Source organism: Oncorhynchus keta, chromosome 21 (assembly GCF_023373465.1).
Source record: "Oncorhynchus keta strain PuntledgeMale-10-30-2019 chromosome 21, Oket_V2, whole genome shotgun sequence".
NCBI classification, from domain to species: Eukaryota; Metazoa; Chordata; class Actinopteri; order Salmoniformes; family Salmonidae; genus Oncorhynchus; species Oncorhynchus keta.
Window position 1 is genome coordinate 27935309 of NC_068441.1, and position 25684 is coordinate 27960992.

The 25684-nt window shown below is 39.1% G+C and overlaps 3 protein-coding genes across 3 annotated transcripts; all 3 read left to right on the top strand.

Annotated features, from left to right (window-relative positions):
• Nucleotides 1–6858: 6858 nt before the first annotated feature.
• Nucleotides 6859–10396, top strand: LOC118400355 (homeobox protein Hox-C6-like). Its single transcript, XM_035797084.2, has 2 exons — nt 6859–8176; nt 8724–10396. The coding sequence occupies exons 1-2, from the start codon at nt 7684–7686 to the stop codon at nt 9020–9022; spliced, it is 792 nt and encodes a 263-aa protein (XP_035652977.1). The 5' UTR covers nt 6859–7683; the 3' UTR covers nt 9023–10396.
• Nucleotides 10397–11012: 616 nt separating this feature from the next.
• Nucleotides 11013–14866, top strand: LOC118400356 (homeobox protein Hox-C5a-like). The gene is made up of 2 exons (XM_035797085.2): nt 11013–12086; nt 13065–14866. Exons 1-2 carry the CDS (start codon nt 11585–11587, stop codon nt 13277–13279), a joined length of 717 nt encoding a protein of 238 aa, XP_035652978.1. The 5' UTR covers nt 11013–11584; the 3' UTR covers nt 13280–14866.
• Nucleotides 14867–20869: 6003 nt separating this feature from the next.
• LOC118400354 (homeobox protein Hox-C4a-like) lies at nt 20870–24193 on the top strand. The gene is made up of 2 exons (XM_035797083.2): nt 20870–22659; nt 23227–24193. The coding sequence occupies exons 1-2, from the start codon at nt 22221–22223 to the stop codon at nt 23616–23618; spliced, it is 831 nt and encodes a 276-aa protein (XP_035652976.1). The 5' UTR covers nt 20870–22220; the 3' UTR covers nt 23619–24193.
• Nucleotides 24194–25684: the final 1491 nt, after the last annotated feature.

Below are 25684 nucleotides of genomic sequence, written 5' to 3' on the forward strand. Positions count from 1 at the left end.
CTATGCTGTAAATGAGTTAACAGACCAATAAGAAAGATAGTTCCAAACCTCTCTGCCAGTAACAGCAAGTATTAAACAGCTGCATTAGACCATTACGAGCATATCATAGCCTATTACAATGTGCTCACATAGCCAACAAACATATAGAGAAGGAAGGCAGGAATGAATACCAGGGCAGTCTCACATTAATAAGCAAACTATGCTGTCATCAGAATATTTTAAAATGGTATATAGACCATCTGACAATGTACTCAATAGGATTAGATTTCAAATCAATTAGGCTATTTCTATTGGCAGAGTTAGACAATCTCATCCTGTCATCTAATCAATTGATAACATGAATGTGTCTCTGTCTTGGAAATATATGTTTTCATGTAAACAAAGGTCTAAAACATGTTTTTTTAGATATATTTCATAGCTGATCTCCATCATGTACAGAATAAGCTGCTGCTGCTGACCTGGGATGAAGGTACAGTATGCGCGTGCACATGTTTGGTGACGATATGTTTACCCGCATGACTGCGCATGTGGAGGAGTGGTTGGTGCATCTGCTGGATACATCCGCCTTGTAATTGCTGTATTACGCCCTGACTAAAATGTAGGCTATGTGACTGATGTTTTCAGATGCAGAAGCAAAGAAAACCAGAACTATATTTATCGATGGAAATGTAAGTTGGCATAGAGGAAAAAATAACAAAATTAACTAGACTAGCTTTCATCGACACCTACTGAATGAGATGTGAGTTTCTCGAGTTGTTGAGTTTATTCCATAGATAGTGAAGTGTCCTTATGCAAAATGAAAGATATAGAGAATGAGTCGGCCAGGCAGGAAGGAGGCGCAGCGCATTCCTGATTGTTTAGTGGGAAAGTTACAACTGAGTTATAAAACTTTACGACGGAATCGGAAATTGGATTGTCTGTAACTTGACATGTGACTCTCTCTCCATGAACATGAACTTTATACTGTTGTCTTCCCCTGATTACTATCTTTCTCAATCGGTACACGACCTGACCGTTTAAGCGACAGAATGTTTCGCGTTCTATACAGAAATGTGTTTTCTTTTGCAGCACACCTACATGTTTGCCATTCCATTTGACTGCTACTCCTTCTCCCCTCCCTCTCTCGCTTTGTGTCTCTCCGTCCCTATCCAGTGCTCCCCCTCACACTCTCTCTCTCTCTCTCTCTCTCTCTCTCTCTATTCCCTTTGCGCGATCATCGCTGTTAAGTCAGAAGTGGAACCTGAGTAGATTACTCGGATCCAGGTTGTGGATTGTGATACTTCAGAACCTGAATACCTTTAATTTCGTTTTACAGCGTTGAACGGAATACAAGCGACATATTGGATATTAACAAGTTGGGTTCCTCGGTCTGCTTGGTTTTTTTCCAGCGCTTGTAGCTGCTGGACCAGTGGATGTACGTCATTGTAGCAGCAAGGAGAACGTAGGTAAGTTTGGGTTTCTGCGTTCCTTATTGGTTTAAAATGAATCGAATGGTCTGTGGCCTTCGGATGTATTTAAATTTGTTACATATATTTTTGCTTAATGGGGGGAAAATGCATCGAATGTATACTTGTATTGACACTGTAGGTCTATGGACATATTGTTTTCCCCTGATATAGGTATAACTATTGTAACGTCATTAGATCTGTTTGTGTAAACATCAAATGCACAAAATAAAGGTATAGTGTATGTATTATTGTTGAGTATTAAGCTACACACCAAGCTATATATTCTGCAATTAATCTACAAGTGGGACTGGGGAACTATTCATGATATTAGTAGTAGCTCGCTGTAACCCACGTGAGCAATCATTTTGATTCTGACAGAAATAGGCAAGAGGGCCTGTGTGCATCACTAGGACTAGCTTGTGGCAACGCTTCTTGTACCAGACCATAAAAAGTAACTGTTACCTGTGGGGTATAGAGCTTGCTGGTTGGTGCATTGATGCCTGGCATGATTTACTGTAATGGTTCCGATAAAATTTGAGCTATTTCATTTATTTAACTATTGAATTGTATGTACATTAAATATCCAGTGTGATACATTATGATACCCTGGTCTGATTCAGGAATTGGGTTTTCTCAGTTAGTCTGCAGTCAAGCATTCGATGTTAAAAAAAGGAACATCTATTTCATTACTAACCCTACCTTACTACCAGGCCTAGGTTATTATTTTGGCTTTAATGTTTAGGACCGATGTCTCTGTGTGACAATGTATTGCGATGGGACAAGCTGTAGCCTTTCTTATAAAGCTTACAGTGATATTATATAGGTAGGTAAAGCTGCTCCACATGCGTAAATCATTGTTCAGTTAGTTACTTATCTGAACCATATTGCAACATGAGCAGGCAAAACAAAGTTACTATTGATGGTTGGTTGTGCTGACGGTTGTGGTGGTGTCATCATCATAACATTGTGCAAGTATTCGTTTTCTTTATTGAACTGGTACACTAATGTATAATGTGTATAATCTACATAGCCACCGGTACACTAATGTGTATTGTGTATAATGTACAGGGGTAGGCCTTCGATAACATACATATATATAAATACACACTTCATAATCATGGATCACCAACGCAAAACACTTTATTTAGTTACACAATGGATAGCCTCACGATTCGAACACACCGACAGCGTAGTGTGCAAAATAGTATGCAGCATCGTCTGGATATGTATGCCACAAAAGTTAAAAAATTAACTTTCTGCTAACATTTCTGTCAGTTTTGACACATCGTTCGATAAATCCAATGTATGCACCACACCGAACGCACTGCAACTTCCTCTGCAACGCAATGATGCAAGGCAAACGCAGCTTTTCATTGGAAATTAATGTAATTCTGGTGTAACAAAATGCAATATCACTGTCGGTATGTTCGACGCGTAAGTCAATAACGCATCACAGCAATATAAAATCAAACGTGTGATTGTCATGCACAGCATTTGGCAATAGCCTACAAATTCAGGCTCAAACTTTTATTACCTCTTTTCCCCACACCTAATATGTATTACAGTCAACACTGCCATCTAGTGTTAGATCGCAGCACCTCAAAATCCTGTCACTGCCAATACTACTGTGTGATCGATAATGCGAGAACATACATACTCACAGTAGGTCTATGTCAGTAGGGTGTGTTCAGTCACCTTGGTTTTTATCTAATTAGATGTTAGCTTTGACACAATATGGGACAAAATAACAACATCATGTTGTTTGGGTAGCCCACAGTAAGCTGCACGCGGTTTTGTTCGTAATGCTCCATATATATTTTGTGTCATAGTATGGTCTATTGTAAAGATGCACTGTTAGGAACCTATATGACACGTGGCAAAAACCGTGTGACTACACTGCAGCAACCAACAACCCACTGGCTTTACCGTACTAAAGTGCCATTCCTCGCCAACATTGAGGGTTGTAGACTTCTTTCTATTGAAGATGTATTATTATTATTATTATTATTATTATTATTATTATGATAGCTTCTGTTGTTGCTGCTTTCCCAGTTCTCTACAGTGAGAGACAGGTGTCGCTTGGCTTTGTTTGGGATTTACATTTTATGGATGCATAGTCAACAAGTGAGGAAACTCTTTGTAGGCCTATAAGTGAACATCTATCATCACAAAAGGTTGGCATGCATGCCTGGCCTATAGTGAATTTAATCATAGACAACAGATGTGTAGGCCTATAGCCTACGTGTGAATAGCCTACTAGACTACAACATTTCATAAACATAAACATTCTCGCTACTCAAGCTCAATATGAAAAATGAAAATCAAGTACAACAAGAGTATATATTTATTCGAGTCAGCAAATTTCATGCCACGATAACATTGTGGGTGTCTAGACAGAACCTGTGCGTAATATTTGGTTGAACCCAAAACGCTGCACCTAAAATGCACGGGCCTACTAGAAAAGGCATTGATTTTCTCTAGACGCACTCTGTCTATACTGTGGTTGTTTTCATATCAGTTTAATGTTAATTTATTTTGCTGTAAAAGCAGGTGGGGGGTTGCAGGACATTTCAGGAAATTTCTAAAAAACTGATGAGGGTTTTAGAGAATGGCATAGGGTAAAGTCACTTTTAAAAGCTTTATACTTGCAGGGGTAGGCCTTCGTTCAAATTATTTCGAGATTGTTGCACATTCTGCTATTGTGCTTTATTCAAATGTTAGAAATATTCTAAATAATTATGTTCTATAATAATAATATGAAAGTGCATTGAAACAAAAGCCTTATCGTTATAATGTGAGAGAGACTATTGTAGCCAAGTTATGTGATCATTTTGGACAGCTGCTTTTCTTAATTTATTTTAAATAGCCTACGTTTAGGGTTGTTTTGCCCATATAAGATAATATTGTAATTTAATGATGGTTTTATATAATATATCATCTTAAACCAGTAATATTGAATATAACTATAAGTATAGTTATTTACTAACCTATTATCTTCGTTCTACTGGCGCATAAGACAGAGTTAGAGTTGCAATAGTTTGTTTTAGAATGCATAATTGTGCTACTCTTGTATGCTTCTAAGGTTTTGTTAGACTTGCTGTGTCTGCCATAGAACACCATTTTAACATTATCAGGACGACATGGTTTTAGTCCGTTTTAGTTGCAGACCTCAAGACCTCCAAAGTTGTTTTTGGGTGCAAATGCCAGACTGTCTTCCACAAAGGGTGCAATAAAACACTTCCCCATACACTTCCACTTCCATAGTACAATAAAAACCACTACCTCTCCCCCAACCCAATTCACGTTTCCTTCACAGATAGCGCATCAGCCTTGCAACAACATATGTTTTACGCGAGGAAGAGAGAAGCACTATTAAAGAGATAGATATAGGTTACTCAACGTGTATAATCTAATAGTGTGTGTATGAGGAGGGGGGCTCAATTAACACATGTATTAATTATCTAAAGTTGCATGACAAACTAGCCCTACAGAGATAAAAGGTTCCATGTAAGTTCTCTATTCAATTTGCAGAAAGGCTCACCCACTGCATTCCAACTGCTGCGTTTGTCATATGGCCCGCATTAAAGCAATAGCCCTTTAAAGGCTTTCGGATTTAGAGATCAAAGGCTGTTTGGGTAACACCACGTTTGTATCCGACAACTTCTGCCAGACCCGCGAGCTCATTAGTTCGATTAAACTGAGTGCTGAACTTTTATTTGGAAGGCAGAGTAGGATTGATTAGGCTATGTGGATATCAATCGAAATCATCACACTTGTCATAAAAGTCGGTTTTATCTTTCCCATGTTACTCCAAGAAGAATAGTCTACCACTGTCTTGTCTTACAAATAACGTTAGATAGACCTACGTTGTTTGTGTGGAAGTCTAATATTTTGATTTTGATACCGAGGCCAAGACAAAACCGCAACAGACACATTTGAAACACATATTAAATATGTTTAGTGGATATTTGAAAATCAAGATGTTAGCTATATTCGTTTTTCATTCTTTATTTTGTATTGCATTGTCCTACAATAGACCTATTCCGACAATGATTCATATTTTCCATCTCCACACTGGCTTAGCTATTTCATCAAGAAATTATCAACATATTACAGTTACAACCCTCTAATGTTGCACTGCAATACTGTAATTTAGCCTATCAATAAATGTTGCTCTCTTGCTGTTGCATTTTATGCTGTAGTTTAGGCCTGTCGCCTTCTTTGTAGTAATACACGTTTTGTAAAGGCAACACTAAATGTCTTTAATTAAAGTGTATTTTCTTTCCATGCTCTAACGCTAAAGCCTTCCATTCACTAGTGCATTTCATTTATTTGTATGGGCGCGGATTTCCCACACGCGGATACACACAGTGCATGCAGGAGAAGAGTATAGACTAGAATCCGTAATTTGTCTGGTTTTATGACTTCTGCGGCTTTACACGGGGGTTAAGACATTCTTTCACTCTAAAACTGCCATAAACCCCCCTCTTTCTGCCGAAAGAATAATTACTGAATAAAGGGGTAACGCAGCTAAAAGCCTCTTGTCCCTATATAAGACTTTTCTTACCTCTTCGAATAGGTTTCTCGAATTTTGTGCACCAGGTCTAATCTAATTCTTATAAAACGTTGCCTATATCGGGCAACCTCACACGCTATCAAATGTAGCCTAGAGCTGTTCGCTTTTTGATGGAGAAGCCCCAAAAGACATGCCCGTCTATCCACAACAATATATACATAACTTATTTTTATGGGTAGCATTAGCAAAAAGAGGACGCCTCTCTTGCCGTAAGTAATAGTGAACCCTTTCCATTTTCGTGTCATACCAAATAGGTTGGCGTGTGTGTGCGCGCGCGTGTGTGTGTGTGTGTTTGTGTGTGTGTGTGTGTTTGTGTGTGTGTGTGTGTGTGTGTGTGTGTGTGTGTGTGTGTGTGTGTGTGTGTGTGTGTGTGTGTGTGTGTGTGTGTGTGTGTGTGTGTGTTTGTGTGTGTGAGATGTGTGTGTGATGTGTGTGTGAGATGTGTGTGTGAGGTGTGTGAGTGTGTGTGTGTTCAGTTATCCTGCCAGCCTGTAGCCTTCAAAAAAAGCCTGTGTTAGGATTTATTTTATGTCAAACTGGATTAACGCAATACTTCCTATGTGGAAGTATTAGATCATTGTGTTATGGGCCATCATATTATCAGTACATCAACATTCAGTCCATTCATATTAGGCTAAAGCATTCCCCATCTATCTATTTGTTGTTATTGTAAATAAATATAATTAAAAGTCACCCAAACACGTTTTCTTGACTTAATTTTAACAATTGGATTAGGCCCGCCTAATCCTCTTTTTTCAACATAAATCATGTTTTTTAATCCGTTTAGAAACTATGTAACCCACACCGAATAAAAACATATTCATCGACTTAAGAGGGCAATAATGTCAAGCTTTTTCGAACTGAATAATTCGATCACACTGTATTGCGGTTATAAACCCTAATCATATTTTCTCAACCGCGAGGGGTATAGAAACATAACTCCCGTTCTTCTTTAAGGTCCAATCTTTTTTTTAATTACAAGAGACTGGACTCAAGTCAAATAATTTAAATACAGCATGCTTGTCAGGCGATGGCATCTATTTCTCTCAATAATTAAATTCCACATTTAGGCTAATTCATTATTGTGAATGTTTATTGCTAATGGCCCATCTGATTTAATTCATCCACACACTGAATCTTCTTTATACCTTTGTGAACAGGAGTATTATTATGTTGCTATGGGATAGTACTGTACAACAAAAATATGCGGTTGCAGGAGCAGATTGGCAAGAGAAGACGTGTGTGTGTGTGTGCGTGTGTGTGTGTGTGTGTGGGTGTGTGCGTGTGTGTACGTGCGTGCGCGTAAATGCTCCCTATGTATGTATTCCTTATGCGTGTGTGTGCACGCGCCTGTGTGCACGTGTTAGTTTACGATGGCGTGTGTGTGCGCGCGCATATTTTGCGTAGTTCGTAGTTTTGACTGAGAATTGTAAAAAATTAAGTTACTTTTTCTCCCTCAGTCCCTATACTCCCTGCTTTTTATTGGAGCAAATTTGGTCAGCTGACATTGTCATCTTGTCCATCCTAGAGTGAGGCTTTAGCGACAACATTCGGCGGTGTCTTGTGTCTTTATTGGCGTCCAGAAATATATTATAAAGAAATCATACAGCGTGCCTGTATTAAAAGATAGACTGACAGTGACAAAAAGAGAGTGACTTAATGAGTGTGAGAGAGGGAGAGAATAAAAAGAGAGCTGATATTGAAAGGGAGGGAGGGAAAGGGAAAGAGAGGGAGCAAGGGAGAGAGGGAGGTATGAATTCTTATTTCGCAAACCCGTCGCTCTCATGCCATTTAGCTGGTGGTCAAGAGGTTTTACCAAACGTGGCCCTAAACTCAACTACCTATGACCCAGTTCGACACTTCTCCTCCTACGGAACCGCTGTAGCCCAAAACCGGATATATTCCTCGCCTTTCTATTCTCCCCAAGACAACGTTGTATTCGGCTCGACCAGGGGACCGTACGAGTATGGATCCAACGTGTTTTACCAAGACAAGGACGTGCTACCCAGCTGTAGGCAGAGCAGTTTGGGACAAGGTTCACAAAGCTCGCTCGTGCAGGATTACCCGTCTGATCAAGGCAGGAACGGCTCACAGGAACAAAAGGGGAACATTCAGATCTACCCGTGGATGCAACGGATGAACTCTCATAGCGGTGAGTAAGGCCTATTACAAACTCCTAGAGATGAATTAAACGAGCTGGTCCGTTTTACGACTGGGGAAGCTACTTTTTATCACCCCATAAACCATTACTACAGCAGCACCCTGTCGCATGCAATAAAGGCCTTTTATCTTCGTAGGAAAAAGTCTCAGTCACAGTTCATCCCCACGTCCCTCAAAACAAAATAGTTTATATATTTTAAGCTAATCCCTTTTGTCGCCCATATTAAAGAGTTCACGGTATTGTAAAACGAATAACCTATAATCTCTTCAAATATGTGGACTGGGTTCCCCTGATAGCGAAGTGTATGTGTGTTGCGTCAGCATGCACCACCACTGTTGTTGATTATTTAGATAATTGCAAAACATAGGCTAGCATGTAAGAACTGACACAATTAGGCTATATCCTAGACATAGATTCTTTCCGTGTTTTTTTGTGATTATGTGTGCGCGTGTGTTCGGCTAGTGACATTGCATATCCTACGTAAAAAAAATATTGATTATGCCAGATTATGATAATTCCAAATTGTGTTTCCATTCAGGAGTTGGATACGGTTCTGACAGGCGAAGAGGACGCCAAATTTACTCCCGATACCAAACTCTAGAACTCGAAAAGGAATTCCATTTCAACCGCTACTTGACGAGACGCAGGCGTATCGAAATCGCCAACGCACTATGTCTCTCCGAACGTCAGATAAAAATCTGGTTCCAGAATCGCCGGATGAAATGGAAAAAGGAAAGCAATCTAACGTCCACTCTCGCCGAAAGTGGTTCGGCAGGGGTAAGTCAAGACACAGGAAAAGAGGACACAGAAGAGGCGACAGAAGAGAAGAAAGAATGAACGACTTCATATCCTAGCCTACTATATGCATCAATCCGCCGTGATGTGAGAATAACTTAACTACCTAGCAAGTACCTATCAACTATTTTTTAGCACAATAAAAAAACACTAGTTTATTCAAAGATATGGCTGCGTTAAATGCAATGTGGATGCAAGATATCTTCAGACGTCAATGTTTGCCTTTAAAAAAAATTATGTATTGATATGCACTTTTCACGGTGAATTTCTTTCCTTTACTTGACATTCCCTCATATAGCCTACACAGACTGTGTGTAACGCGAAGACGTTCATTATTGTATTTTCATAAATGTTGTTTGACAACGATGCAAAACACATGGTTCTCAGATGTCTGTACACCTATGACGAATATGTTTTTCCAAAAATAATATGTGAATTAAACTTCAAGCGTTACATCCACTTGTGTAACTTATTGATGTTTTTTTGGTTTTGCTGTTCTGTTGTACGAAAAAACTATTCTGAATAATAACGACCCACACGACCTAAATCGTTTATACGTTTGTATATATATATATATATATGTGTGTGTGTGTGTATCTGTTATACATGCCTTAGCCCTGTGAGAGCATTTGTGTGCAACCCGCAACTTTTTTTGTAGTAAGTAGGCCTACGTTTATTTATGTTTAGATATGTACCAGTAGCCTACATTGAGTATGTGGTCAAATAATAACTGACCGATGTAGCTTAGATTGTAGCGTTAGATGAAAATCTAAAATTAAACAATAACAGTGATGTATGACATTTACGTCAAGTCATATTTAATAAAACTGTTAATAAAAAAGTTGTCCATGTCTTTGCGCCCACCATACCAAGTTAGTCTCGTTCTCAAACAGCAGCATTATAGCCCTCCAGGTTAAATGTGTACACATGTCATTGTTCAAGTTTTTTATTCGTCATATAATAGACCTAAAGCCAGCTACCCTTTAATGTTTTTTTGCCTTTCTTTTTTTAATTCAAAGCTTTGTCACTTAAAATAAATGAATGTTCTGTGGCTCTCTGATATTTGTCTGTGGTAGGGCTCATTGAGATGTTAAAGCAATTACATTTATCCACATTTTTTCAAAGCCATGCAGTGAAATCTTTGAATAGGCTAGTCATTTCAAATAGCTACAGAAATATTGGAAAATGTGGATGGGAACTGGAGAGGAAACGCAAATCACACACAATTCGATTCGTCTGTGAGGCCTGTCTAATTTTCTAGTCTGAATAGACTTCCATTTCATCTTACACTGTATGGTTTAAGGTTGTAATTCGTGTTATTAGGTAGGCCTATATGTAACGTTATAAGCATTATACTAAAAGGCCTTCTTAGTCACACACAAGCCATTTAAAACCATTGCCAGGCGATGTTACCGTTGTTTACGGAAGACACTCTGTTTGCTTTTGTCTTTTCAGATAAACCAGTGACGCAACATCAATAAAGAGAACTTTGGGTTTCATTTACTCGTATGAGAATTATTATGTTATTATTGTGTTGACATTATCATAATATTGGCATTATCATTCTAAGAGTCGTTACTCAAACGTATCGAGAAACTTGTTGCTATGATCAGTCAAGGCATTTAGAAAACAATTCCAGATACAATTCAATATAAAACATATAGCCACAGTGAAAAAAATGCGAATTTACAGTATAGCGACCCAAAAAAGGAAGCTCAAGTATTGCTAGTACGGTGACTGCATAACAGAAGGCCCAAGTCATATACCATAGCAATGGATTGTTTAGCCTTCTATCATTATTATTATTAGCAGTTTAAAACAATTAAAGAAACCCTACTGACAATTGCTTAAAACTGTGGTCAGACATTATGTAGCCTGACAATTATATTATAAAGGAGGTTGAAAATTGACCCTGTATTGTTTGGAGACCGATTACCTGCTCTACGCTACACTTTTAAGGCTGATTTCAAACCTATAGAGCAATTTTACTATTGTTGATTATGGTGGTAATCAATTAGCCATCAATGCAGTTATATCCTACGAAATAACAATATTCTATGTGCGCGCATGCCTCGATGCGCATAACTGTGTAGTTGTTGCCAGGTAGATCAAGATATAGTGTGGCAGAGAGGAGAAGGAGACGGTGCCCTATGCCCTTGTGTGTTTTATGCTCTTATCCGTCCCTGGCACCAGGTGACGCTCTCGGCCTTCCGTCCAGCCCTGCTCCGCCAGTGCCCCATCAGGGTCCTCGCTGCCCGGATATCAGGCGTTTCTCCTATTGCCATTAATAACATCCAAGTGTAATCTAGCCAAATTTATGACTGGCCGATACGAGCACGTGATTCTTTTTAGACGTCCCATATTTGGGCAATGGGTAAAAAAAAAAAAAAAAATACCCCACCTATAAATCGTTGTCATTTTTAGGATAAAACCCCATGAACTTCAAAAGAGCTACAAATCAAACGCAAACGCAATAACAATACCACACCGTTATAACTGCTATCTGTACATATTTTACAATTATCGTGTTACGTCAAAACTTTAATGCAATAATTTAGTCCGTATAAATGCTTCCATTTCGTTTCCTTTGCGTTTTCTCTTGAAATGAGCTCTTACGTAGCCAACTCGTTGTTTAAGCAAACTCACGATGCGTCAGCTTTCGCTTTGCACAACCATGGCTACGGATCTAACCCTGACCTCAACGTGTCCGGCTACAGTGGTTATGGAGGGCATGATCACCGCGGGTCATTTGCGTCCCCACGGTCCTCGAGTTCCATTGGCATGGGAGAGATGAACACTGTGCTGCGTGGCAATCCTGGCGACCTTAAACCACCGCCAGAGTCTTCCACAGGAGACGCTACCCAGAGACACCTCATGAACGAGCAGACAAGCGGCCAGGGATCTCTAAATCTGGGACTGTATCGTCGAAAACCGGTGACGAACTCAGATTTGAGCGAAATGCCCATCCGCAAGACACAAACAGGAGAGATCAAAGTCGGAACTTTGCAACCCGTCCAGCCAGTAACACTAGCAAACCATTCGCCACAAACCAGCGAGCAGCAACCGCAAATATATCCCTGGATGACTAAACTACACATGGGTCACGGTAAAGTTTGTTGTTTCTTTTCCCTTTATTTCCTACAGAAGGGAGAGTGTCCCTCTCACCCTCTCCCCTCCATGTGTTCTATCTTCTTTACCCTCTTGAGTCCATTCACAGTTTTTCTTCTATGAGTTTTATAGGTCGTATTCGTAAATAATAAAACTCGCAGTCATAAATTGTATGACAAAGGCATCAATTGCTCGTAAAACTGTCCTGTTACAACGAAGAGGCGATCTGCGTCCAAATTTATGACAGGGTAATTGGATAAGGGAGACACAAGTCTCTGCAAACCCTCAACAAACAATGTGTGCGTTCTATATTTAGAACCAAAACAACGTAGTATGATAAACATGATCCTTATTTTCGAGGATATTTGAACTGAAGAGTGAGATTGTGGATTTCACTGTATACGCTTTAACTGAACGTTTCTAATGTAATAAAATATGTATATAGGCTACTGGCCGTGGCAAGTTATTGTTTGTTATACACCATTGTGCACGTAGGCTACTTTAGAGGGGGAAAGGATATTTATGTAACTGTGATGACTCTTGTCCTTGTTTTAGTTATTGTTTAAAAAAAACACATTTGCATTATAATAACAATACTATTATTAGTCATAGGCCTAATAGTGATACAATCACTGTAGTTTCATTGAGTAAAACCGAATGGACACATTTTGGTAACTCATACAGCTCTATATTGATGATCATTTATCCAGCCATCCAGCCATCCAGCTATCCTTACGTTCATTAGGCCATACAGTAACTTTAAAACTTTAAAGTCATCTATTGACATGGGGATATAGTCACAGAATAGTGACTTACAGGCTGTGTTTTGCTATTCATTCGTATCTATTGGTAAACTACAAGTCATTGCATGTCCATTGACAAGTTAAGATATATTTTAAGTGATAATGTTTACTCTGTTTTTATATGAATATTCACATTTCCAGTGCGGTCACATTTTCTCTCAATTACACCACAGAGGCTGACGGCAAAAGGTCAAGGACGAGTTACACACGCTACCAAACTCTGGAGTTGGAGAAAGAATTCCATTTCAACCGGTATCTGACGCGTCGTAGGCGCATCGAGATCGCGCATATGCTCTGTCTGAATGAGAGGCAAATCAAAATCTGGTTCCAGAACCGACGAATGAAGTGGAAGAAGGACTCAAAGCTTAAAATGAAAGAGTCCATCTAAAACAAGGGGGCATTTTCAAATAATATCAACGTTTCTGTTTGAGATGACATTCAAAGACTCGTTTACAAACCGTGACTTTTGTGATGCGATGTTTCAGTGTGATAATAATGAACATTCTTCGATGATGGATCTGATGATGTAATATATCTGTCATGTTGTTTGAATATTGTACTGTTTTATTTTATACCTTGGAATATGAACTTGTTCAACAGAGTCCTATAGAACTTTTGAGAATGTAAACGCTTGAAATAGATTAATTATAGAAAATATTACTTTAATAATTTTAACGTTTCATCCCTTCCCCTCTTTTTCCTTAAATTAATTTCAAGTTGAAAGTTATTGATATTATCGTATATTCCTGCTGTACTATCAACATTGTTTTCTCCGTGTGAGTTTACTATTAATTTATATAAAACACAACCACGAAAGGTAAATTCATTGTAGTTAGCCTACTCTTCAAACTTCTTGTACATTTTTATTCTGTTTGTGTTTTTTTGTTTTTTTATCAGGCCCGTTTAAACATCCAGGGATCTTAAAATGTAACAGACACATTTTAGTCAATTGCGGGGACTATATCATTCTCAATGACGATATTGTATTTGAAATATTTCATGTAAAATTTTTGATTTTGGCAACAGTGTCGTGAGAACAGTGAGATACTCGTACAATCTAAATAGTTTCGATAAAACATTAAACCTTACTATACATTACGTAGTTAACATCTATACTGTGAATGGTTTCCTCATATGAAAGGTATATTGGAATACATAACTTGCCAGTCGGCAGGAGATTCATATTTGGGGGAATGTGGCTAAGATCTGACTCAATGTGCCAAGTATGATCATGGGATGAGTTATTTTAGCCTCAGCATTACAGTTGTGACAAATCATTATTAACTATTTAGAATATATATTGTAAATCACGAACAATGCATGTAATAGAGGATTTCTGCTGAGAATTGGGCAATACATGGACCAGTGTTCTGGTCATCCTACATTTCCTGCAAATGTCCCATTCTTTTGGAACATGGAAAAATATACATTAATTTGCCCAATGTTTGAAAGTGAAGAACACAGAACAGGCCACCAACTAAGGTGAGATGTTGAGTTCACATAAATGTTGTCATGAGGCACATGTCAACAATGAGTAGCGAACAATTAAACCATTTCCTTCTCACCCTCATTTCCAATGTCTGCCACAAAACAGTGTTATGTCAACCTTTTCTCATACTCTGCATGGTTATAATTGCTCACAAAGAACATTTTGAAGGCCTTGTAGGTAAAACGATTTCACATATTACAGTTCACATTTTCTTGTCAAATCCCTGTTTCACTTTGTGGAAATAATCATATATTCAGTGGTAGAATGGGGGTTGATCCTCTGGAACAAAATGCACTTGAATTATTTAATGGCCTATTAATTCATCTAGAACAGTTAGCACCATGGTAGAGCCTATATTTTAAATTGCTCACCTTGTTTAGATAGCTGAATGAAGTGTTGTCTTTGAAGTGGACTGAAATCTTGAGAAGAAAGGCATTCGTTAATGTTTGTGTTTTAAATAATGAAATAAAGATGGGTGAACATGTGCTTCATACCACTGTCTTTTGACGATGCCACGGGGAAAACGGGCTGTGCTGGGGAAGTATAAGGCTATAGGCCTACTTGAAATTTGTGCAGCCAATTCAGTAGTCGTTTGATTACTCCAAGAAGTAGCTGCTTTTTTACTCTTTGGCCCTTAGCAATTCTCAACGTGGTCTCGGGTTTTGATCCCGGTTCTCTGTCAGCCTCCACTTCCTCAGTAATTATTTACAGTACAGTACAGACGGGATGCCTGTAAAGCTTTATGGCCCTGGCGCATCATAAAACTTTACTGCTCTCCCTAACACCTCTCAAACAACGACAATTGTTTAACTAAACAGATGCACATTCAGCACGACTCTTGAATCTGAATACATAAGAAAACGCTATTTCCATTGAGTGCAGCCAATCTGTTCACTTAGATAAAATAATAAATGAATCACCCAAGGTTGATGAAATGAACATCATTTCCCCAAGGAAAAGTACACTTTTAATCAAAATCCCAAGCTGCAGTTGTGAACGTTTGAAGTACTTTTAAAATACGTTCTACTCCTAGGCTATTTCCAGAAACATTCAACACAATATCTAGGCCTAACAAACGTACGTGATAATGTTTTCTTTAGTCGTTTTGAATGATCCATCAGCGGAAACCTTGTACCAGAAACGATCATTTATCCGTAATAATCAGTTCACAAGACCACCGGTACTCAAAACAGGTCCAAACAGTTCTTCCACATGTTGTCCATATCTGACAGAAATTTCTACACAACACACATTTAAGGAGCCACTTTGGATGGAAACGTCCACTAAACGTAACTTGTAAAGTTGAAACCGATGCATCGATCATTTTCAAAACCTCTGTTCAAAGTTCATTCTAGTTTGGTTAAACTTTTAGGGTCAACTACCATGTCGTTCCTGGAATAGTACCTACATGCTTTGCTTCCATGATGTCATTGGATGTGTCCTACACCGGGAGCAGTATGAAACCAAGTAAATCCCCTTAAGAGGAACTCTTGGAGCCGTCATCACACAGCATCAACCTTACTGTCTCCTCCGTATCGACACAGACAGGTAACAGTGCTGGACAACCCCACCCCACCCCTCTTCATGCCCTTTCACTTTTGAAGCAGCCTTTCCATTATACTCGACTAGAGGGAAAACTCTTGTCTAGCTACGCAGTCCTCTGCGACTTCTTGGTACAGTATTTTCCAAACACTATTTACACGTCAAAACCCCTGCTTCCACGTGAGAGAGAGAGAATGTATGTTGTATGTTGTCTACCTCACTTGCTTTGGCAATGTTAACACATGTTTCCCATGCCAATAAAGCCCTTGAATTGAATTGAATTGAATTGAATGAAAAGAACGTTACTCACCGCTATGTTATTGTGGTTATAGTTCCCCAGGACGTCCTGCGTCTGACATCCCTCTCGGATATGTCAGTTGCAAGCTTACCGCATGGAGTAGGGTTGATTTGGTATTGGATACTTTTTTGTTTCCGTCTGTCTTTTAAAAAAAAACTTTTAAACTTTTGGAGGTTGTGTATGCTGAAGGCCCTAGGGTGCTGACCCTGAGTGGCTCACGGAGAACACGTGATGTCATTAAAGTACATTTTATGGTTTGGGAGAGCTGACAAACCAGCCCTCAATATATTTACATCATATATAATCTTAACTGTCGTGAATCGCAGCTGTTGGGTCCTCTTATCTGAGTGGTCGGAGAGGTATGAGGCGTTTAGTGAGGATTATCTAGCCCCCAATGCTCTGCACTCACATCGTTCGACTCCGGAAAATTGTTCCCAGACGATGCAGTAAGTTAATACTCTTGTTTATCTTGCTTTATAATGAAATAGACACCTGCCTCTTGTAACACCCAGCTAAGATTAAATGAATGCTGTAATTTAATGTTAGCCTGAGAAATGCCTTGGTGGTCTGTCGCTAATGGTTCTCAATTAGGCTCTTGACATGTTGCCATTTTCTCTAAACTCAGAATACCTTTAAAAGTAGACTTGTTGCTTGTGACATAGATGTGATGCTATGGGCGTTAACAGTTCAGTATAGGCCATGTGCGTTTCCTTCAGTTAGTGTAGCGTGTAGCATATCGGAAGCCCCCTGTGTTCTCCTGACATGTGCGTATATGTGTGGTTGTCATTACATAATTAGACTTCAACATTGCAGTGTTTTTGTTGATCCGCCAGTCAATCAGCTTTGATTCAGCAATCAGCATTTATACTGCATTTATACATAGGCAACTTGAACATAGAACACAATTAAATTAAACATGAAAGCATGGCAATTGTAGGCTGTCAATTGTTAGTTAATTGTAGGGGGGATGCCAGGACACCAAAATTTGGGCTAGTTATAATTTCTTTGCACCTTCTGGTATGAGACAATAGCTCATACAATGTCGACTGTAGACTATTATGCCTATATTATTGTACTGAATAATCCAACCCCAAATGTGTTTAAAATGTGTATGATAATGGTTCGAATGTGAATGTGAATTTTGCAGCTGACAAGTTTTGGAAATATTTCATACTTCAAATTAACTATTGACTTCAGTAGAAGAGTAGGCCTACGGCCATCCCCATCCTCAACGCCCAAGCAAGAAGCAAGCATACTTGATGGTAATAGCTCTCACCATTGCCCCTAGTGGCCGGTTTTAAAGGAATCTCCTCCTGGGCGAATGTCGAATACAGCACTGGATCTGGTGTGACTTGGCTGAGCAGGCGACTCAGAGATAACAATTATTCCCTCTCAAATTGTTTTAGCGAAGATAACAGCAGGTTGGACCATTAAACCCTGTGATGCCTGCCAGTATCGCGTGAACCCCATTCATCCATTAGAGACTCCTATACTGAACACAGGAACAGATTGTGTAACTCTAATTTTCCGGACCTCTCAATTTAAAAAGTTCCAGCTGTGTTGGCTTCGTGGTTTCCTTGTGTTTTACGTTAGATGGCGGCTTGCTTTTAGTTCAATAGACAGTTTTCACAAATGGTGATTTGTTTAATTGTTTAACATAGATTAGGCTTCACCAGTAGCCTAAGAAATGTAGGCACATGTTCATAAGAGCTCATTTATGAATTAATTGAATATCAGCAAGCATTTAAATATTTCTGGAATTAAAATGTTACATGACAGATACAGTCAGAGCCAGAGCCGGTGTACGGCTCAAGATATAACTTAGTTTAATTAGGTCACGAGACGTCATGTCCGATTGACAGCTGCAACTCATGGCCTCATTGACATTACATTGGACTGGAACCTGTGATATTCAATATTATAATAGGTCTTAAAAAAGTCCACCGCTACAGGCCACCCCTATACATTTGGAATAATCTTGACTCTAAAAGGCGATGTTAAGTGTTTTGTGAGCCTCAGTCTTCATGGCCATAATCACTGTTGGTCTCTCTCTCTCTCTCTCTCTCTCTCTCGCTCTCTCTCTCTCTCTCTCTCTCTCTCTCTCTCTCTCAAATGTACCTGATTAATTAGGGTTATCAATTGACTGGAAGGTGATAACCTGGTAACATAAGCCTTAAACATATGCTGATTGAATAGTAGGCTATGTAATGATAATAATAATACAACATCAGGCCTGAGACAATATATATTTGGTGCATGAGGTCAATAGTAGTTGGGTCACGTTTGATGAGATCTGGTAGGCCTAGCTATTCCATTGCTATTTGTGGGAGCTAAAGCAAATTGATATTGGATAGCGACCATTCAACTGTAAGGAAAATGGCCTATGACTAGAAAGAATGCCTCCCCTGTAGGACCGCCTTTTTTTGGAAGTAATTATCTCGCTACTTGGAGAGAAAGATCCTGGAATTTCAGGCAAGCAGGAACTCTGATGATTGAAAAAAGGCAGAGTGTATCTATTTAGTTTGAAAATATGATCATTCAAAATTTGCAACACATATAACTAGGATATTATTTAGTTATCATTCCATTAGGGAACTAAATTACATTTTACAACAAAATCCTGTTATCCACATTTTCACAATTTTAATGCGGAAACAATTAAGAGTATATATCAATGTTGTATGTACTTCAAATGCCTGGCTACAGAACCCACTTCTGAAATTATTACATTGCTGATCCCACACCAAACGTATGATTACTGTGAATCAAAACTATTGCAGGGAGCTGTAACATCCTGACTAGAAGAATTTGAAAGTACCTTTGTCTTCCAACTTGATCAAACGGCATCGACGAGAACTGAAAATACATTCCAAAACCTTGCCCTGGGATTTATAATCCATTATACGCCAATTACCTGCAAATGTCTTTGTTGGTTACCTTATTGTTTTTTTCTATCACTGAAAGCTATGGCAACAGGTGAAGGACTGCTCAGTCAGCTTGTCTGTTTGATTGAATAAAATGGCATGTCGTTGATCTATTACTGCAATAAATTGAAAGTGTCTTTCAAGTGGGTATCACCAGCAAGTCACAACGTTTTAGATAAATAGATAAATGTATAGTCCCTGCCCCGCACATTACCCCCCTACCCGGGGGTACTGTGGAGGATGCAGACAGAGTAGCATGCGTTGAGTTGAAGTAGCGTACATATTGCAACAGAGCCCATATAGATTCAAGGAACGTCATTTTGCCAAATCTAACACGATTTAAGATTAGTTTACTCAAGGGGTTAATTTTTCCATCTCTACCTATACTCAGTTATTGAACAAGGTAACAGATCTAAATGGCATTTGTGTGGAGACTCATTTCATTGGTGATTCTTCATCAATAACTCCTTGGCAGTGAACTATTGGAACGAGTCAAATGCAAGAGGTGAAACACCAGTCAATCTGTCTAACTAATATTAAAATGAGCCTTCAGCGAGAGAGGGTGAGAGAGAAAGAGGACTGTGGGGGATGGGAAATAAAAACGATAGTATCCCCCCCCCATAAGCCTATTGGAAGTTACTTCATAGTCACGGGACTCTTATTCGTATCAAGCAGACTAAGGTTATCAAATATTAAATAAACACATATAGACGACGGCATATTACTTATTTTTTGAAAATGTTGATTACTGTAATTCTTCATATTAATATTGTTATTGCTCTTGAGGTTTATATTTTTTCATTGTAGCTTATATTCAATGTATTTTTTCTGGGGAGTTCACTTTTGATATCTTGCAAAGGCATAGTCTATTGAGTACGTTCAGCGCGCCACACTCGGGTTACCCAACGGTCAGCATGGTAATGAAGAACACAATATACCTCGGGGATAATAGAAAGTTATTTTTCATCTCTACTGTCACGTGGCCCCTTTGTGTCCTCCGTTTTTCCAAACGGAATATTTATGATTAGGAAGGGGTACCCGCAAGGTTATATTCAGGGACATGTTGAATGACATTTGATTATACATTTGACTTTTGCGCATGCATATTCACTTGTTTGTTGTGTGTTTTGGCTACTTCTCGAAGTTCCTTTGTGTAGCCTATACATTCTAGGTGGAGGCCAAACATAGGACATTCAGCTAAAGGCATACATTTTTTGCAATGAAAGATTCAAGTCTTGCCTCTGCTTAGTAATTTATGGGTCTAATAGACACTTACCGCGTCTCACAGTGTGTTGCGGACATTTCTCAAATGTTTTTTATTGTTGTGTACATCATGTTTAGCTGACACTATGATGACAGAAATGTTAAATTCTATATAATTATTAACACTTTACCATCATGTGCACCCATTAATTAATAGCCTATAACATATTCAAGATATAGGCCACTATGTGGTGTGTTATGTGTATTGACGCTTCATAACCTATACGCTAGGCTGTGAGAAAGTTTCTACGAGCTGAATACCCGCATGACATTGGCCTACTTATTATTCTGAGTGGGATTTATTAACAGTTATTTCCAGTTTTCACAATCACTGCTTGCAGCATTGGAATGCAGTTCAAGTCGTCTATATGCACCCTGTAGAACCGAATTTGTGTTTACAATTAACAACCGCAAATTCGCCTCTACGGGAATATATGGGCGATTTCAATACCTCTGTGTCAGATAGAACGTAGTAGCCAATCAAGAACATCTGATAATTCTTCAATGGATGTAAGCAAACGTCTAACATTTGGAAGATGGAGAAGGAGAGTGAAGGTGGGGCCGCAAAGAGAGAGAGTGGGAGAGACCATAAAGCGCGCGTGCGAGCGGGAATCATTTGAAGCGATTGATTTACTGCATTTACAGCCTAATAAAACTCAAACAACAAGGGAGGTTCTAATAAATAAGCCATTCTAACTTTTATGTGTCGTTTTTATTTTTATTCAATAAAAACTGACACGGCAATGATGCCTGTTATTTAGGAAGTAGACAGTTAACCTGGAGGTTCAGCTCTCAGTCTCTCTGATATAGATCGTGAAGGGGACTCCGTCTGTAATTCGCCAGGCCATTATCACTCATAGGGTCACTATACAACCATAACTGCTAATCCATTGCAACTACAGCTGCCAACTACTCCTTAATTTACCATCAATACCACGACCTATTGCTATATTATATTCTTCGGTTTACACAATATTAAAAATTGCAATGGCAATATTGTTGTTGTTATAACAAGCCTACAATAGGATAGTAATAGCCTAATAGCCTACTAAGCATATTAGTGTAATTATTGGCCTATTCATATCGTGAACATTAGCATTAGAAGTATTCTATCATCATATTCGTAGCATTGTACTGGTCGTAGCATCATCTACATTGGTTTAGAATGGTTGAATTGACCCTGTGCGTAATGGTCTCCAAACGATTGGCTTGTCAATTATCAATACGGCCCAATTAATTAGACGTGTGTTATCGTAAGAATGTTGTCCTGTTTTCCCTAAATCCTCATTTTCTTCAGATATCTGTTATCTTATATCATTGTTAGGGTGTGATTCTGAATGCATTCTGCTGTCATGGTTTAAGAATAGAGTGGTTTATCTGTACTTAACCGCAAAGTTCACACCAATTTATGCCATTGTTACTTTGTTCTGTTTGTTTTGGTGTATATTTTTCCGAGTCATGTCAGGATACCTTTGCTCTCCTCAGTCCCTGCCTGAGATGTGTGTATATATGACTGTCTGTTTCCTCACATAGCCTCCAACGGATCTTCGCCACTTTCTGCCCTATTCAATCATTTCATACTGATCTTGGTCGAAGAGCCGAGGCCTTGCCTGGAGAAAACACTCTCACACAAAGGCTACAAAAATATTCGAATACATGTTTGGTTCCTTATCCGGTAACAACATCGCCAGCTGCCATTGGACTGCTTTGTCACGTGGTTAAAGTAACTTTACAGGGTCGCTTGCTAGTAGGAGGGCTTTATGGACCAGAAAAACGACAAAGGTAGAAAAATTATTTTTTACTCCAGAAATTAATGATCATGAGCTCGTATTTGATGGACTCTAGCTTCATCGATCCGAAATTTCCTCCTTGCGAGGAATATTCACAAAATAGCTACATCCCAGAACACAGCCCTGAATACTACAGCCGCACGAGAGACACCGGCTACCAGCATCACCACCAGGAGTTGTATCCTCCGCGAGTGACCTACCAGGAGCGCCCGTATAACTGTGTAAGCATCCCAGAGCCCGAGCCCCAGACCGGCCATGGGCTCACACACTCGGGGAATCTGCTTGCGGGTAAGGCACATACATCTCCATGTGAAACCTTGCCACTGTTACCCACATCCCCTACCACCCCACCGATTGCGCCGGCTGCCTGCATCCAAGCCGCCCCGGAGCAACCCACCAGCTCTGCCTTGGCTAAGCAGCCTGTAGTGTACCCATGGATGAAGAAAATCCACGTCAGTATCGGTAGGCAATCTGTGTTGTTATTCTCTTTACTCGCTCTCCCTACCTCTCGTGCTCTCTCTTCCTCTCTTTCACCCTTATTTTACCTATATTGCCTGGCCTATAACCGGCTCGTGCGACGTACGTTGAGAGAGCAGCCCCTTTGAAATGGCACATATGATGTAGATTTACGAGTCAGCATTGGCAATTACACCCGCCATAAATTTTATAGCGGAGGCACTAGTCTGGACAGTTGTATTGCCATGTGGCTTTTTCTGTTATGTATGTGTCAGAGGGAGGAGAAAGTGAGCGAGGAAATGAGGGCTAAGGATTTTTTTTAAAATATAATGTAGAATAAATAATTCAGCTGCTCTCTCGCAGTGGAGAAAGTGCTACCCATTATAGAGCCCACGAGTCGAGTCCCTGACTGTGAAATATTTGATTGGGGATTAGATAATAGTGATTTCATTCTCCATTCACATCGCTATTTCTTTTCATATTTCAATTCACGCCAATCTTGCTTCCCTCCTATTTCTCCTTCTTTTCCTTTCCCTTTCTCCTATCTTCTACTGACCTCTACAAACCTCTCAGCGAATCCCAATTACAATGGAGCAGACGCAAAGCGGTCCAGGACTGCTTACACTCGCCAGCAGGTCTTAGAATTGGAGAAGGAGTTCCACTATAACCGCTACCTAACTCGGCGAAGACGCATCGAGATCGCCCACACCCTGGTTCTCTCCGAGCGCCAGATTAAAATTTGGTTTCAGAACCGAAGAATGAAGTGGAAAAAAGACCATAGGCTACCCAACACGAAAGTGAGATCTTCCTCCTCATCCAACACTAGCGCGACCTCCGGGTCCAACACAGCGTCCACAACAGCCAGCACTCTCCCGCGTGCTGTGGGCTCCAACACCATGCCAGCTTCCCAGGAACTCTCTCGAGTGTCCGTAGTCGAACGAGACCAGGATATTACAAGGTTATAGACACAAAATAGTATCTGACAAAGAGGATGAAAAAACAACGGATTATTTATTTAACAAAAATAGATTTTCTTTTTATATATATATATAATTGTTCCTATAGTGTTCTTGTGCTTAAACGGGTTTTTCTTCTCAGTCCACAGTTATTCAAGTATGCATGTTATATAGCATGGATTACTGCAGATACTGTGCCAACGGATTATTACGGTTATCAGGGTTTATTTATTTATTATATCATTTTTTGTTATTTTTTAGTAAGTTGTTCTGACGAATAGTAATAGACATTATCAAAGTATTTGCCTGTGGCAGAATACGTAGCGGTCAGTAGACTTATACAATCACAATCGTTTTATTTATTCTCTGAAAAATAATGTTAGGGTAATCTATTTATTTAGACTATTAATCTCATAGGTGACAGTTAAACAATAGCCAGTTTTTATTTTTCAATACATGTGAATCAGTGAAATGTTGTGATTTATTTTTCAGCACAACATCATATCAAGCAAAGTCAGTGAGGGTAGTGTGTTTTGTGATTACATTTTGTGATTTAGGTCTACTTTAATTGATCTTTGTAAAATGCAACATAATAAGTTTAGTGTTTTTGTGATAATCGTAGTGTTCAATAAAACCGTGTCGAGTAGTTTAGAATACATTTGAGTCATCTTTATTTACGTATTCAGCATAAAAAACTATATTCTATTTACATGTGACCTACACCATGTTTTGAAAATGTATTAATGTAAGAGATGGGGAACCCTTGAGAGTCCCCATTGCAAACGAAGAAGTGCTCGGACCTTAAAGTGGTAGGCCTTGGCCTATATGTCATCGGAATAACTGATTGATAACTTCCCTTAGAGTAGTTCCATTATTCTATGAGTAAGAGCGGCAGAGGGTTTTCCGAGTCATCTCACATGAATAGCCCTTTCAGAGTTCACCAAAAGGTTGAACATGTTTTCCCCAAATGCAAATGCACATTATGCTTAGTTAAAACTTAAACTAATGACATAGAATGTGTTTGCAAACCAAGTTTGATTCATACGAGCACAGGTGACGTGTTCCAAGCAGGCTACCAACAATGTTCTGGACCTGTGTGCGCATTTCCATAAGCCTACGTGCAACGGGACTATTAAACATAACTAGACCTATGAAAGCCCAACAAATTGGCTATAACTTTTAAAATATGTGTATATTGTATTATGTTATTTCAAGACACATTTTTAATTGTGGAAAACAATTACAAATATTTTAATTGTAGAAAACACTGAATTTGTCTATTTATTCTATTAAAATAAATATTCATGCACACACAGTCGTACCTCAAATCAAACCAGCTAGTATGTCTCTTCAATCTAAAGTGATTTAAAAATGTATAGGTTAGACTGATATTAGCAGCGTTATAAAACTCACTGCAGCTTCGTAGCCTACAGATTCACTTTCAATCTACAATTTGCATGAGTTGTATTCCAAGCCATTTTCACATGCAAATAACACTTGATATCTTCTATAGGTTATCTGTAGTGCTCAAGGGGATGACATTCCAAGCAAAAATACTTTTCAAAACTGTTTACAAAGTCTGATATGACAACAAAATCATAACTGTTTTGTTATAATATGTGTATAAGTTAATAAGAAGCTAGATGTCTACAGATTCTGGCGTTAATTGCCTGAGGACCAAATACTGCTAGTGAGCATCACCATATAGACTGAAGTTGTAAGCCTTGATATTCTAAGTCTTAAAGGAAAATACCACTCAATATCGTTTGGTATTTGTTTCATTAGTCCACTGTTGATACATTCCCAAAATGTTTTTGCATGTCAGTAATTAGGTTTTCAAAATATAGAACTGTCAAAATACAGAAAAGGTGATGATGAAGTATGATGAGTTTTGCAGTTTTTGAGTGGAATATTCCTCTAATATACATGTTCCTATCTTAGCATGGATCTCTCAGCTCTTTCTTATAGAACAAAGCGACATGGGCCTTACTGAGTTTCACTTGGCCATGACTTTCGGGGAGAGTGGAACCCCTCCAGATCCACCCACCGTTCTGGCTGCCATTATACTCCCGGAC